Source organism: Barbus barbus, assembly GCF_936440315.1.
Source record: "Barbus barbus genome assembly, chromosome: 48".
NCBI lineage: Eukaryota > Metazoa > Chordata > Actinopteri > Cypriniformes > Cyprinidae > Barbus > Barbus barbus.
The window spans coordinates 20,515,210-20,532,385 of NC_136726.1; the positions used below are offsets into that span (position 1 = coordinate 20,515,210).

The following is a 17,176-nucleotide window of genomic DNA, read 5'->3' on the forward strand; positions in this document are numbered from 1 at the left end:
AAATCACATACTGTCCACTGCATACATACTGGATTTTGTAAAAAGTAGTATGGTAGTATGCAGTTCCAAACACTGGAACAAATCTGGATGATATCTGGATGAGTTTATGGCATTAAGTCAGTGTTGATCAGTTTCAGAAAGCGATTTCACCTGTCAGGAATCCTGGCCATGAACTTCCATTAACTCACCACCAGAGGTCATTCGCTCACCACATGAACTCTTGCACTACACTAACTGTTGCACGCCACCTCAGACTACAATTCCCATCATGCCTGGGACTGATTGCACTCCACACCTGCATCTCATTAACACACACACACATAAAAGCCATTCACACACAGCACCTCATTGCGAAGTCTTGATTTGCCCTGGCTGTCATTTCTGAGCGTTATTACCCGTGTTTGTTTTATACCTCTTGACCCTGGACTGTGTATCGTTGCTGATTGTTCTCTGCCTGCCCCAACTTGGATTTGTTTATTGGACTTTTGATTCTCGCTGCTTGCCTCGACCTTCCGCCTGTTTTCTCGACTCTGTCTCTGCCTCGCCTCTATTGCTCAGTTTGCTGGTGATTGACCCTGCCTGTTTGACCAATCTTAATAAAAGCTGCAAATGGATCCAACCCAGTCTGGTCTATCGCAACATCACCTCAGTTTTTTTTCCCTTCACTTTTTTCAAAAGTGGTGAACTGTGTTTTTTTCTGTTTGTATGGGTGAGAGAGTGTCTGTAAGAAAGAGATAGAGAAAACACAATCCTTTCCCCAGAACTACTTCTTCAGTGTCTGATTATAATAGTGCTGATGGAAACAACGAGAGAAAAAAGATAAAGCGACTTACAAAAGTATGTGGACACCTCAAAATGTCTAAATGTAGATAACAAAATATAAAAGCTGGTCACATTTATTCTGGAGAAATATAGCTTAAGCAAAACATTTGATAAGAAGTGTGTACGGTGTGAAACAAAACAACAGATGAAGGTGTTAAAAAAGAAAATTTATTTGCTCTGTGGTTGCTAGGGTGTTCGGATTGCTAGGGTATTGCTACCATAGGTGTTCTTTGTTTATGTTGCTATGGAGATTTATATAATATATTTATATATTTTATTTAATAATAAATAGTAAGAATACATTTTAATATTAAATATATATTTGTTATATATTATTCAAAATACATTTTTTAATTAATCAATTATTTTATTTATGTTCCACAAGCTTTTCTATTATTAAGAATATTTATGACAGTAAAGCATTGTTGATGTGGAACAGAATCTCTTTCTAAAAGTTTGCTTCTGTTTTCATTTCACAAGGTTGTGCTGGAACAGCAGATCAAAGAGCCTGTGTATTATACGGACACACACACACACACACACACACACACACACACACACAACACACACGTTGACTGCATGAGTGCATCACGCTTTGTCCCTTCAGTTCACAGGAGAGATCAATCTTAAACATTTATCACTCTTTACTCCCGTCCATCACTCCCCTCAACCATCCATCCATCCCTCCATCTCCTCCCTACACCTCCATCAGCAGATGTGTCCATTCATCATATTTTGTCAGGTTCCTTCCTGTCTCTCTCTGTCTTTTTCAGTTCTGTCTGTCTCTCTATGTGTCTCACATCTGTGGCCCTCAGCACTTATCTACTACATGCATGTTATACCTACAGTTTCCTTTGTCATTATGTATCCTAACATTATGCTTCTAGCTTAGCGAGCTCCATTTCATGTGTCATTGTCAGTCGAAACACAATCTATAGTCTATGTAAGCATATGTATGCAAACTCTTTTAGCTACATACATCAATTTTATGTATTGTTGTGTTACAAAATGTCTGAGTGCAGTCATTAGCTTAAACTGTTAAATGCCAGTTTTCTCTTTCAGCTCATTTACAGCAGTTTGAAGAGCAACACAGTAAAATCCATTTAGAACACCTTAAATACCGCCAAAGTGCAGTCTACCAAGAACACCTTAGTAACCACAGAGCAACATGAAGAAAACACTCAGAACACCTAGGCAACTGCATAGTAATGCCTTGGAAACCACATAGAAAAAAGCCCTGGTGACTTCCCAACACCCAACTACCACCCTACTGCAGCCTACCTAGAACACCGTAGTAAATACATAGCAACACCCTAGTGACTACCCACAACACCTTAGCAACTCCATAGCAACATGCTACACACTACACAGAACACCTACAGTAGCAATGGTCTAGCAACCATCCAGAATACCCTATCAACCGCACACTATAACAAACGCCAAGCAATGTGCTAAAAGCCACTTCAAATACTACACAGCAACACCCTACCAACCACATACTCTCGTGACTTAGAATCGTGACTTAGAAACCGCCTAGCAATGCCCTAGCAACCACATACAATATCTCACAGAAGTGAGTACACCCTCACATTTTTTTAAATATTTTATTATATCTTTTCATGTGACAACACTGAAGAAATGACACGTTGCTACAATGTAATGTAGTGAGTGTACAGCTTGTATAACAGTGTAAATTTGATGTCCCCTCAAAATAACTCAACACACAGCCATTAATGTCTAAACCGCTGGCCACAAAAGTGAGTACACCTCTAAGTGAAAAGTCCAAATTTTGCCCAATTAGCCATTTTCTCTCCCCGGTGTCATGTGACTCGTTAGTGTTACAAGGTCTCAGGTGTGAATGGGGAGCATGTGTGTTAAATTTGGTGTTATCGCTCTCACTCTCTCATACTGGTTACTGGAAGTTCAACATGGCACCTCATGACAAAGAACTCTCTGAGGATCTGAAAAAAATAATTGTTGCTCTACATAAAGATGGCGTAGGCTATAAGAAGATTGCCAAGACCATGAAACTGAGCTGCAGCACGGTGGCCAAGACCATACAGCGGTTTAACAGGACAGGTTCCACTCAGAACAGGCCTCGCCATGGTCCACCAAATAAGTTGAGTGCACATGCTCAGCGTCATATACAGAGGTTGTGTTTGGGAAATAGACGGATGAGTGCTGCCAGCATTGCTGCAGAGGTTGAAAGGGTGGGGAGTCAGACCATACGCCGCACACTGCATCAAATTGGTCTGCATTGCTGTCATCCCAGAAGGAAGCCTCTTCTAAAGATGATGCACAAGAAAGCCCGCAAACAATTTGCTGAAGACAAGCAGACTAAGGACATGGATTACTGGAACCATGCCCTGTGGTCTGATGAGACCAAGATAAACTTATTTGGTTCAGATGGTGTCAAGCGTGTGTGGCGGCAACCAGGTGAGGAGTACAAAGACAAGTGTGTCTTGCCTACAGTCAAGCATGATGGTGGGAGTGTCATGGTCTGGGGCTGCATGAGTGCTGCCGGCAATGGGGAGCTACAATTCACTGAGGGAACCATGAATGCCAACATGTACTGTGACATACTGAAGCAGAGCATGATCCCCTCCCTTCGGAGACTGGGACGCAGGGCAGTATTCCAACATGATAATGACACCAAACACACCTCCAAGATGACCACTGCCTTGCTAAAGAAGCTGAGGGTAAAGGTGATGGACTGGCCAAGCATGTCTCCAGGTCTCTAACATCCACCAGCTCCGTGATGTCGTCATGGAGGAGTGGAAGAGGACTCCAGTGGCAACCTGTGAAGCTCTGGTGAACTCCATGCCCAAGAGGGTTAAGGCAATGCTGGAAAATAATGGTGGCCACACAAAATATTGACACTTTAGGCCAGATCTGGACATTTTCACTTAGGGATGTACTCACTTTTGTGGCCAGCGGTTTAGATGTTAATGGCTGTGTGTTGAGTTATTTTGAGGGGACAGCAAATTTACACTGTTATACAAGCTGTACACTCACTACTTTACATTGCAGCAAAGTGTCATTTCTTCAGTGTTGTCACATGAAAAGATATAATAAAATATTTACCATTAAAAATGTGAGGGGTGTACTCACTTCTGTGAGATACTGTAGGGTAGAGTGGGGGAAAACACCCCCTTTTTTTCAGTGAAACAAAAGTTTAATGTGTTCAGAAAAGTTATCATAGTTTTAGTGACAATGACATAAATTATAAACCAAGTATGAAAAATGTCCAGAGTTTTCATGTTATTAGATTTTTAACAAAAATAAAATTTGTGCCAAGGGGGCGTTTTACCCCACATATGGGGCAAAAATGCCCCCCAGTCTGACAAAGCAATTTGCTTTAAACATTTATAGGAAAATCAGAGTACAGTCATTTTTAGCTTAAAATTAAAAAAAAGAATATAATCAATAATTCTGAATTACAAAATTATAATAGTCTATTTGAAAAAAAAAAAAAAAAACAAGTTAGCTGATGATAACTGGCTAACTAACTAGCTTCCTGATGCTAACTTAAGGTAATTTTTAAATATAAAGTCCAGATATTTTTATTCAACCAACTAGTTAGAATTCATTTGATGGAAAAACAAAGGATTTAATGTTCAGAACAGAATAACTACAGTAATTGTCCATTGCCCCCTGGGGGCGTTTTACTCCACACACTATGTTTGAAAAAACAAATTCTGAAAATATAATGTAATTCTCAAAATATAATAATAATTTTTTATTAAATAACACATACTCTCTATCTATAGGCCCTACTGTTCTCATATCATATATAAATGTTCTACAAAACAACAAGCTTTTTCATATTGCTGAAAATTAGATAATTTACTGTAAAATATGTTTTCTGTAGCTGCTGAAAACCACTTACAATACATTAGAAATGGCATAGCAACTCCTTAGCAACCACATGCTGTAGCAACCACCAAGCAACATGGTAAAGACCACTTAGAATACCTTAGAAACCGCATAGCAACTCCCTAGCTGTCGCTACCACCAAGCAACATGCTGAAAACCACTTGGAATACATTAGAAACCACATAGAATTCCCTAGCAACCACATACTGTAGCAACCACCAAGCTGCATGTTGAAAACCACTCAGAACACCTTTGCATCTGAATAGAAACGCCCTGAATAGAAACGCCAACATCCAAGCCACACCAGTTTTGTGCATGCACTCACAGAGTCTTCAGATAACACTTTCTTCAGTGAATATTGTACAAATCTACATTAGTTGTGTTTTTGACATGTTGATCTTGCATTTGTAAGTGTTCGATATTGATGCAGTATGTTTTTGGGCTTGGTGTATCTCATATTTTATATCTAAGATTTTAATGTCTGTCCCTCTTTCCCTCTCCAATCGTCTTTTTCTCCCTTTCTGATTTTGTTCTCCAGTCACATTTGTTCCCATCGTGAAAAATATTGATCCATCTTTAGGACTTCAGAGGCTTCATAAACTTAGCGTTCTCGTCAGAGTAAATGTCAGACTGTTCCCCCTATGCTTGGATATTAACATTGTGTGTGTGTTTCACAGGCTCCGTCTCTTTGAGCGTGCTGCTGGTGTCGTTGGCGGTAACCGTGTGTGGCGTTTGGCTGGTAGCTCTCTGCGGCGTCTGCGGATGGTGTCAACGCAAGCTGGTGAGTTACACACACACATTTAAGACATTCATGTACATGCATTTGTTTGTACAATGGGGCAGAACGTTTACAATGTGTTGAATCTGCATTTGTGTAGCTTAAATGTTTCTGATCTTTCTATAACATGACAGATTTAATATTTCATGGCTTAAAAGTTAGTCTTTCATAGCCTTGGAGAATTAATTGAATTCTCAGTTAAGTATGAACTTTGTATCAGATGTTTCTCCTTAAAGGGATAGTTCACCCAAAAATGAAAATTATGTCATCCTTTACTCACCCTCAAGTAATTCCAACCCTGTATGAATGTCTTTGTTCTGCTGAACACAAAGCAAGACACCAAAGCCTGAATACAAACTTTTTTCAAAATATTTTCCTTTGTGTTCGGCAGAACAAAAAAAATCATACAGGTTTGGAACTACTTGAGGGTGAGTAAATGATGACAGAATTTTCCTTTTTGGGTGAACTATCCCTATAAATCAAGTGAGCAAACAGAGGACCTACAGAATGAGTATTTGTATTTTTCTTTATGTTGCTTCATAATCAGGATTTTGTAGTAAAATGTGAAATAATAATGTGGTGTTATGCTGATTAATCAGTGTAAAGGCTTATTGATTAGGACGGTCCAGCGGCTCATTAGACAGATGGAGTGGAACCACGCCACTAGTGGTGTCCTCGACTAAGGATTTTCATAGTCGAATCTGAATTTTCGAATCTTGCCGATATTCGACTGAGAGTCGAATCATGTGTTTTGGGGGCGGGGCAAAATACATTACCAAGAGTCAAATCAGTCATAATTACTGACTTTAATGCACAGGGAAGATGTATATCGAATGCCTCTAAGATACAAACGGGGTAAATAATGTTTTTAATGTTTTATCTTTTGATTTAAAGATAGTTAACATTAAACCTCTGCGAAACCCTAAGAATTCTCAACATTTTTTACAATAGTGCTCTCATTATAACGTTATGTACATGACAGTTGTTAATAATGTTCTGCATTTCTGTTTTGAGCTGCACGCGCTGAGGAAAACCAGAATGAAGCTTTTGATAGCAGGTTTTTAATAAATGGGATTTAACTCATCATTTATGCCATATAGAGTACGCTTCGTTATTTATACAACATAACGTAAACATAACGACTTATAGGCTATCTGCACAAAATGCCCCGAAGGCACATGAACGTGTCTGCGTGGCTCTGAATGAACTCTAGTAGACGCGTTCTTCACACAACAACGTGCAGAAACACGGCAACTAAACTCTAAAAATTCGCAGCGTTTCATTATAAACTGTGTGATTGGGAGTTGAATCAGGCTCCTCCTATCGAAGCATCGAATCGTCGACTATTCGGGGGCACCCCTACACGCCACACAGCTCTTCACTGACTCGTTTGTTTGGCTTTGTGAGTCAAAGCTAATAGATTCCCGATGCGTGTCATACATGTACCCCCAGTGCGTGAACCCTAGAGAGTGAGTCAGCTGTATGAGGGCTGTATGTGCTTGTGTTTGGTATGTGTTTGTGTGTGTGCATGTGCTTTAGCATGTACAGCGTTTATACATGAGTCCACAGTTTTGCATTTCAGTTATTTGTTTATTAGTAGTGTCCGTTATAACAAGTTCAAAGTGGGCGATATAATTGTACTTTTAACGTAGAGAAACCACATATACCACCCAGGATACCCTAGCAATTGCATAACAATGTTTTAATGCAGAGCCTCCCTATACTCAGAATACGCAAGCTGCGTACGCAAGCCCTGAAACAACAGGGGGCCCCCTTGCTCTCAAAGATGTTTTATTTTTAGTTTCGTTTTTGAATTTGGCCAGTTATGAAAACATGAATGGTCATTTCTTTTAATGTGGTGTTCTTTTAAAAAATCAGCCAAATCATGTAACGTGAATGTCGTACAGTCTCTTGCTCGAGACTAAAAAAACGAGTTGAAAGTGTACCGAGTCACGGAAGAGATACTGTTTCTCGAGCTCTTTCCGCGAGCGCGATTCGAGACCGAGTGAAACACGGACAAATGCATTGCATCCATTCTTTCATCATATCCACCCAACCGGCGACAACGAGGACGAGGACGACAAAGTTTTGCGGAGGGCCCCCAGAAGTCTAGGATCGGCACTGCTCTAATGACTACCCACAACACCTTAGCAACTCCATAGCAACTTGCTAAAAACTACAGAGAATGCTTAGCAATGGTCTAGCAACTACCCAGAATAACCTATCAACCGCATACTGAACAAACACCAAGCAATGTGCTGAAAACCACTTAAAAAACCACACAGCAACGCCCTACCAACCACATACTTTAGTGACAACCAAGCAACATCCTGAAGACCCCTTAGAATACTTTAGACACCGCATAAAATTGCCCTAGCAACCAAATACTGTAGCTACTACCAAGCAACATGCTTAACACAACTTAGAATGCCTTAGAAACTGCATAGAAACACCCTAGTAACAACAAAATGTATCAACCACCAAGCAATGTTCTGAAAACCACTTAGAATAGCTTTGAAACAGCATAGTAACTCCCTTGCAACCACATGCTGTAGCGACCACCAATAAACATGGTAAAGACCCCTTGAAATACCTTAGAAACCGCATAGCAACGCCCTAGCAACCACATACTGTATCAACCACCAAGCAATGTTCTGAAAACCACTTAGAATATCTTAAAAACCGCATAACAACACCAAGCAACATGCTGTAAACCACTTAGAATACCTTAGAAACCACATAGCAACACCAAGCAACATGCTGAAAACCACTTAGAATATTGTAGAAACCACATAGCAACTCCCTAGCAACCGCATACTCTTGCAAACACCAAGCAACATGCTGAAAACCACTTAGAATACATTAGAAACAGCATAGCAACTCCCTAGCAACCACACACTGTAGCAACCACCAAGCAGCATGCTGAAAACCACTTAGAATACCTTAGAAACCGCATAGCAACTCCCTAGCAACCACATACTGTAGCAACCAGCAAGCAACATGCTGAATTTTTTTTTGGAATACCTTGGCAACCACATACAGTAGCAACACTGTGGCAACCACCCAGAACATCCCAGCAACTGCAAAGCACTAAAAAGAACTCTGAACACTTAACTACCACCTACATACATCCTAACTGTATAGCAACCACCGATCAACATGTTGGAAACCACTCAGAACCTTTTGGAAACTGCATAGCAACACCCTTGCAACCACACAGAACATAGTAGCAACATTTTCCTCAGTAAATGTAGTTTATTTGTTTAAGTGTTTGATATCACACACGTTCAGCATGTTTCCTCGGTGATGTCATGTGAGGAGCCAAAAGGGTTTTTCACAACCGCTGATCAGACTTTTAAATGGCAGCGCTGATTGGAACAACCTTGAGTGACCTGAAAGGTGTTTCAAAGTAAAAGAGCCATTTCCCATTTACGCCACCAGAAGCCAAATACTTAATTGAACATGCCGGCAGATTTCACACATACAGGCAATCGTAAATTCAGCCAGATATCCTCAGCCACAACTGTACATGATCTTTGACCTTATTCCACCCAGAAGAGCGACCGCAGGTTATCACAGCGGGCAATCATTGAGCTCATAAATGCCCTCTAAAACTGTGCGTGCATGTGTGTATTTTGGTTAGTGAGGATGTGCACATGCATACTAACAAGCATACTAACAAGTGTGTGTGTGCATGCCTGAGGGAGTGAATTATGAGTTTACTTGTCTATACTTTGGAGACCTTCTTACATGGATGCCCTCAAATTTAAAAATGATGCATAATTGAAGCAAGTAATGTTTATTTATTTGTTTGAATACTATATGCGGCATTTTTTTTGGTTATGCTTAATCTGTAAGTCATTAACATTTTCTGTACTGAGTCTATAATAGGGACTATAAAAGGGATAGTTCACCCAAAAATGAAAATTTGCCATTAATTTACTTACCCTCAGGCCATCCAAGATGTAGATGACTTTTTTCTTCAGTAGAACAGTAAAGAAGATTTTCAGCTGAAACTGTTGTCCCTGGTGATTCATAAAATGCAAGTCAGCGGCTACCCATACGGGTAGTGAGAATAAAAAAAGCATATCAAGGAACACAAAATTAATACCCGTGGCTCCTGACAATATATTGAGGTCTTATGAAGGAAACCAATTGGTCTGTGCAAGAAACTTGACTCAAAATGAGTCAAAATACCAGCGTATATGATCCAATGATGAATTAACTCATACAGTGCTCCAGTTCAGGTGTTCCAATTCCAGTCCAGTTCGACACCAAATTTTCATTTTTTTGGGTGCACTATCCCTATCCCTGGTTATAGATGGTTTAAGATGGTCTCCCAGCCTGGTCATGCCAATATTAAGTTGGTCTAGCTTTGAAAATCTCTTTAAAAGCAGCCAGCAGACCAGACTGATCATGTGAAAATTGCTATGTAAGACCAGCAAACCATAGTAGTCTGATTTACAATGTCATGTTATTATGACAATGGCTAAGTGAATGCATGTTTGTGTGTATTTTAGTGCTCAGAATGCTTTGTGACCTTGTGTTCGTCAACTTCAACAGGAAATGACCTGCACTTCAGCAGGAAGCTGCACCTGTCGCTGCCTCATTAAGCTCAGGCAGGTCACCTCTGCCAGTAACATTATGCTAAATTGAGCAGTTAGTTGGATGCGTGTTAAAGGAATTGTGGTTATGTTTGCTGAGAGTGTGTGTGCTCATTGAAAGGGTCAAAATCAATGCTATTTTAGTGGTATGTATATACTGTATATACTATACTAGCAGTTGCTAGGGTGTTTTGAGGTGAGTTATGTGAGGGTGTTGCTATACAGTCGCCAAGGTGTTTTGGGTTGTTAGCATGTTGTTGTACGGTTGCTAGGGTGTTTTGAGTTATGTGAGGGTGTTTCTATGCAGTTGCTAAGGTGTTTTCAGTTGTAAGTGTGTTGCTATGCAGTTGCTAGGGTATTTTAAATTGAGTTATGTGAGGGTGATGCTAGGCAGTTGCAAAGGTGTTTTGGGTTGTTAAGCGTGTTGCTATGCAGTTGCTATGGTGTTTTGAGTTGAGTTATGTGAGGGTATTACTATGCAGTTGCCAAGGTGTTTTGGGTTGTAAGCATGTTGCTATGCAGTTGCTAGGGTGTTTTGAGTTAAGTTATGTGAGGGTGTTGCTATGCAGTTGCCAAGGTGTTTTGGGTTGTTAGTGTGCTGTTAGCAGTTGCTAGGGTGTTTTGAGGTGAGTTATGTGAGGGTGTTGCTATACAGTCGCCAAGGTGTTTTGGGTTGTTAGCATGTTGTTGTACGGTTGCTAGGGTGTTTTGAGTTATGTGAGGGTGTTTCTATGCAGTTGCTAAGGTGTTTTCAGTTGTAAGTGTGTTGCTATGCAGTTGCTAGGGTATTTTAAATTGTGTTATGTGATGATGATGCTAGGCAGTTGCCAAGGTGTTTTGGGTTGTTAAGCGTGTTGCTATGCAGTTGCTATGGTGTTTTGAGTTGAGTTATGTGAGGGTATTACTATGCAGTTGCCAAGGTGTTTTGGGTTGTAAGCATGTTGCTATGCAGTTGCTAGGGTGTTTTGAGTTAAGTTATGTGAGGGTGTTGCTATGCAGTTGCCAAGGTGTTTTGGGTTGTTAGCGTGTTGCTATGCAGTTGCTGGGATGTTTTGAGTTGAGTTATGTGAGGGTATTGCTATGCAGTTGCCAAGGTGTTTTGGGTTGTTAGCATGTTGCTATGCAGTTGCTAGGATATTTTGAGTTGAGTTTTGTGAGGGTATTGCTATGCAGTTGCCAAGGTGTTTTGGGTTGTTAGCATGTTGCTAGTTTTTTTTAGTAGAGTTATGTGAGGGTGTTGCTATGCAGTCGCCAAGGTGTTTTAGGTTGTTAATGTGTTGCTATGCAGTTGCTGGGTTGTTTTGAGTTATGTGAGGGTGTTGAAATGTAGTTGCTAAGGTGTTTTGAGTTATATGGGGGTTTTCCTATACAGTCACAAAGGTGTTTAGAGTTGCTGATAGCGTGTTGCGTGCTGACAAACATAAATAACGTGCTGAAGTTTGATATTTACTGTTAGGACTTTCGACACTTTATTTTGATAGCCCATTTTAGACATTCTACTAACAGTAAGTAACTTTGTAACTACATGTCAACTAGCAGTCATTAGAGTATTAGTAGACTGTCTGCTTAAAGGGATAGTTCACCCACAAAATAAAAATGTCATTAATTACTCGCCCTCATGTCGTTCCAAACCCGTAAGACCTTCGTTCAAATTAAGATATATTTGATGAAATCCGAGAGCTCTCTGACCCTCCATAGACAGCAAGGATATTATCATGATCAATGCACTGAAATGTAGCACGGACATCAGTACAATAGTCCATGTGACATTAGAGGTTCAACTGTAATTATACGAAGCTATGAGAATACTTTTTGTGCACAAAGAAAACAATAATAACATAACTTATTTAACAATTCTTCTCCATGAGTTACCATCTTCCGCCATTTTGGAGGGTACCCCAGAACATAATCAACAAAATCAGTGTTGTTTACGTTCAGCATGTGCGCGCTGTTTATTGAATGTAAACAACGCTGATTACGTTCTGGGGTACTCTCCAAAATGGCAGAAGATGAGTAACTGGGGTTTCTTCAAGTCCAGACACAAGTAAGAATTAGATTGTATTAAGCACACAGGATTATAAACACATTTGTGTGCTCGTTTAAATTAAGTCTCGTCTGTCGGGATTGGAGCAGCCGTGTGTCGTCAGTGCTCTGGTCGATTGCCTTCCAACTCCATGAAAAGCCAATGAAATCAGACCGAGTCCACTTAAAGTTATCAATGCATTATAGTGGTGAAAGAATTAGTGAGCTTCGATTTCTTTTGTTTCTTATGTTCATGTTCCACAGACGATAGAAAGTCACGAGGGTGAGTAAATGATGACAGAATTGTCATTTTTGGATGTACTGTCCCTTTAAGATCGTCTCAGTGTTCCAAACCTCTGAGTTTTCCAGTGAAGAGAACAAGAAACGTGAAGGATTGGGTTCATCTGTACTGTGGGTCAGCTGGGTGGATGGAGTAGCCGGTCCGTCTAGAGGGATCGGGTTGCATCTTCTCCTCCATACAGGAAGACAGGCAGACTTTCAGACAGATGAGTGTAATGAGAGTGAGACACAGATACATCATACTTTCTTCATTCAAGGACAAACAGGACAACAGAGGTTTTCAGGGCTTTTTTTGCGCTCAATATTTTCATATTCTGCTGTCTGTAGTTCTTCGATCTGTTTCGAGCGTGTCTGACGCTTCATTTTACACCTGCGTGAGATTCCCAGACGGGCATTTTATTACTCAAAGGCTGCTCTTTAAAAGCTCAGGAGACGTAGTTGTGTTTCATTCTAGCAGCTTTGCCTCAGATGTTTCTGCTAAAAATAGTTTAGAAAGTCAATAGTTGTCATAAACTAAGAGAACAGAGGTATAGAATTAATGTGGATAGCATGTTGAGATTATGTTGAGTTTATAATGATACTCGATCCGAGCAGCTGAATCTTTAGCCGTCTTCAAGAAATAGCTAAAGACACATCTCTTCCATCTACACTTAACCCTCTATCACTAGCACTCTCTGTTCTATGTCTATTTTATCAGCCTGTTTTCTTTCATTTATTAACAAAACTCCCCAAAACTCTCTAATAATAACACTCTCTATTCTATTTCTATTCTATACTTGCCTTTTATTCAATTAAAAAAACTTTCTGTTCTATCTAATTGTTTTCTTTTTATTTATTAAAGGGGTCATCGAAAACAAAATTCAGTTTACAAGTTGTTTGAACATAAATGTGTGTTGGAAGTGTGTGTACACATCCATCCTATAATGATTAAAAATCCACTCAGTGGTTTTTAAAATCTCTATTTTAAAATCCCCTTTCTCAAATCAGGCTGCTCTGAGATTCCTGTCAGAATGATGTAGTTCTGCACAGGCCCCTCCCACGAGAGTTGATTGACAAGACCGTCTTACCTTAGACCCGTCCTGAGTGAGTTATCATCAGTCTGCCATTGTGTCGACAAGATGTCTCCGATTAAGCGATTGAGGCATTCTGTTGTTGGATATAATAATGAATATAGCAGAATATATCGACATCTGAGCCGCTGAAGACGCAGTGGCGGAACTGATGACAGCTCACTCATGAGCTCTGCTGACTCCGCCCCTCTCTTCCGAGCCGCTCTCTGAGGGACTGTTTACTTTCGTGAAACTAGCTAATTAGTACATTATTAGGAAAGGCTATTTGCAAAGATTAATTTAAAAACCCTTATACTCACTTCTTCTGTAAGTGAAGCTGGATCACGAATAATTCGCGCAAACATAGAGGCATTTAGGAAGATCAGGGGGCGCATTCCCTTCTAATGTACTAATTAGCAAGTTTCACCATGAATACAGCTAAAGTAAACAGTCCCTCAGAGAGCGGCTCGGAAGAGAGGGGCGGAGTCAGCAGAGCTCATTAACATTTAAAGGAAAATACTACAAAACGGCTGTTTTGACAGGTTTAAAAAGGTGTTTTTTACACTACCAATGAGAAATTTTAACCAAACTATTTTACAGACTTTTTATTAAGACCTTAAAGAATCATTCAACTCGTGGAAAATGGGCATCCGGTGACCCCTTAAAAAAACTCTTATCATAGCGTTTTATATTATTTTTCTTTTCTTGCTTTCTTTTTATTTAAAGAAAAACAATAACTTGACACTCTAACACTAGCTCTCTCTATTTCTATTCTATTTTTAAATTTATAATAATAGAAAAAAACTTGCTAATTGTGCTGTGTTAGACTATCCAGAACTTGCCACATCACTTACATTTTGTTGCTCTTTTTTGGTTTTGATGGCTTCTATTGTCCTCATTTGTAAGTCGCTTTGGATAAAAGCATATGCTAAATCACTGATTCTCAAAGTGTGGTATGGGCTCCCTCGCAAGAGGAATCAATTAATTAAATATAAATTAATGTTAAAACACTTTTGAAAAGTTTGCAAGGTGGCTAAATGATGCCTGTTAATTTTTTTTTTATCAAGTACTGTACATTTTTTTACTTTTTAAGTACAGTACAGTAGTTTAAAAAAAAAAACTTTTTAAGTACAGTACAGTTTTTATTTAACTGTTAGGTATAGTACATTTTAATTTATTCATTTAAGTTTATTTACCTATATGTAATGAAGGAGTGGATGGCAGATCTACAATGGCCTTTATAATAATATTAATATTAATTATAATATTTCTTGAATAATCATTAATCAATGTTTAAATTTGAATTTATTTATTAGGATTAACCCCTTGAGATGTACCATCTCGTTTTCGAGGGGGTCCCACAATGTATCACAATCACAACATAGTAACAAAAAACAAAGTAAAACACAAGATTAACATTACATCCATAAACAACACCAAACAACAAAACACAAACATTAATTGGGGGGGAAGAAAAACAAAACACCACAACATTAAAAAATAACTAATAACAAATATGAAACAAAACATAATAGAAAATATACCGATCAGTGTATCTGATCACAACATAAGCCAATATATTTATATATATATAATATGATAACAGACTTTGCTTAACATTTATTAACATTTGTTGCATTTATGCATCTTAGAGAATAAGTTGATTATGGCTTTAGTCTGCCTTTCTACTCTCTAAGAAGCTGCTCTCCTTGTGTGTGTGACCATGCCCGATAAGCCATGTGGTACTTGGTGTAAAAGTTTGAAAACCACTGTGCTAAATGATTAAATGTAAATGTAAATATTGAGAACTTTGACTTTGGAGATTCTACAAAGTTATAGAATTATATAATTTTTGTTTTGCTTTAGTTTTTGCTTTTTATGTAAGTAGTCTGCTATACTGTTATAAAGATCTCATTGATTTACATCACCAGAATTATCAGAAGTTCATCTTCATCATATATATATATTTAAAGATTTTGTTTCAATGGAATTTTCTCACTGTTATTTGATATGTCAGACTTTATAGGGTTAAATGTTTCACATGAACTGCAGTGTCTCACAATGGAAGGCGTTTGTTGAGATGTAACCGTTGACCAGCCTGTGACCTGCTTTTTACTTCATTAACTCTTACTCAAGACTCGTTAAGAACCTCTAAAGATTTACTAATCAGCACTGGCCATTTAATCAGTGCATGTGTGTCTGTTTGAGAGAGCCAGACAGACTTTTTCCAGAATTTCTGTGCTGATTTTCGAGCACTTGAAGACTCAAAATCATCAGTAAGAATGCGTTAATTATGAAAACTACAAACTAATCAGCAATAATTTAAAACATATGCATCATTTTCCAGCAAAAATGTTTTTTATTGAGTTTAATTAATTTAGTGAGTTATAATTTAAACTTCCCAACTTCTTGCATATTATTTTATAAAGAAAAAACTTTAAAATGTTTTACAAAAACAAAAAAATTCAGCAGACCTATGCTCCAAAAACAAAAATTTAAAAACAGGCTATCGCATAAGTGACATTTTGAGCATGCAGGCTTTTTATATTTCTATTGCATATATTTGTGTGTGTATATATTTTTATTTTCTTTCATATATATATATATATATATATATACAGCATATATATAAAAGATATAAAAATATATTTCTAAAAAACAAAAACAATATCAATATTTTTTTTCATTGAATATTGCTCTCAGAAATGTGTCCCATTACTGAAGTAAAATGGCTTTATTTAGTGTTTGACTGTGCTCCACCCGGAGCGATGAGGGAAGTCAGTCTGTCTGTGAGTCAGTTGGACTTCACGCTTCCTCTGCGTCATGACTAGGTGTCATGGGGTCAAGCAGATTGGTATTAAATCCTTAATGAAGTCTGCTGAGACTCAGATTGCTGTATGTGTGTGTGTTTGTGTGTGAAGCGCAGTGATAATTACATCCTGTCTTGGGGTTGGAGGAGACCTCTTGTTCTGTACTGCACTTTTTGATAAAACAGCCGCTTCTCTCGGCACTATTTCTCTAATAATGAAGGGAAACAGGCATTTTGAGGAGTGACTGCTGATTTTTTGACTGACTGGAATTGATGTGATAAAAATAGTGTTCCAATTCACATACTGTCCACCCTAAGTAGTGTGCGAGGCTAGAATCAGTAGGGTGGAATCAGATTTTGCTTCTGTTGTTGCTGTCAGATGCAGTTAGGTAGCGCACTTAATTTTGCTGTAAAATTGCCAATAATAAGTTAATTTAATAACTAGAGTGAGTAATAACTGGTACTGAGATGAATGGGAATAGAACAGATCACTTTCTCCAGGTATAATTGTCATCATTGATCTTAACTGTACTGTAGTATGCTGATCATATACTGTATACAGCAAATAATGTATGAAACAGCATGCATATGTAATAAATGTTTGATTATACAGTATGTTTGGAATTGAAAACTAGCTTAGTACATACTGCACTGCACAAGTTTATTTTTTTTTTTGCCTGCTATTTTGCAAAACTAGCTTGTGAAATATTGCATGTGAATGGAAAAGTTTTCTAAAGGCCAGACTTCACTAAGTGCATGTGTAAGTGGCAACTAGTTAGAATAAGGTGTATTTTTATTTCCAAAATCAAGCATTTTATTATAGTTAGCAGTCCATTTTTTAATTTTTATTTATTTATTTACATTTCATTTTTAGAAAAAATATCTCTAAATATGCAATATTAATATTGAACGTTTG

General features: G+C 38.4%; 1 protein-coding gene across 1 annotated transcript in view; it reads left to right on the forward strand.

Annotated features, from left to right (window-relative positions):
* Window positions 1-17,176, forward strand: part of syt7a (synaptotagmin VIIa) — a gene marked incomplete at its 5' end in the record, with an annotated part of 128,191 nt that overhangs the window by 50,002 nt on the left and 61,013 nt on the right. Inside the window, one exon of the mRNA XM_079411736.1 lies at window positions 5,376-5,479. Coding sequence (XP_079267862.1) covers window positions 5,376-5,479 — 104 coding nt within the window. The remainder of the gene's footprint in view (window positions 1-5,375; window positions 5,480-17,176) is intronic.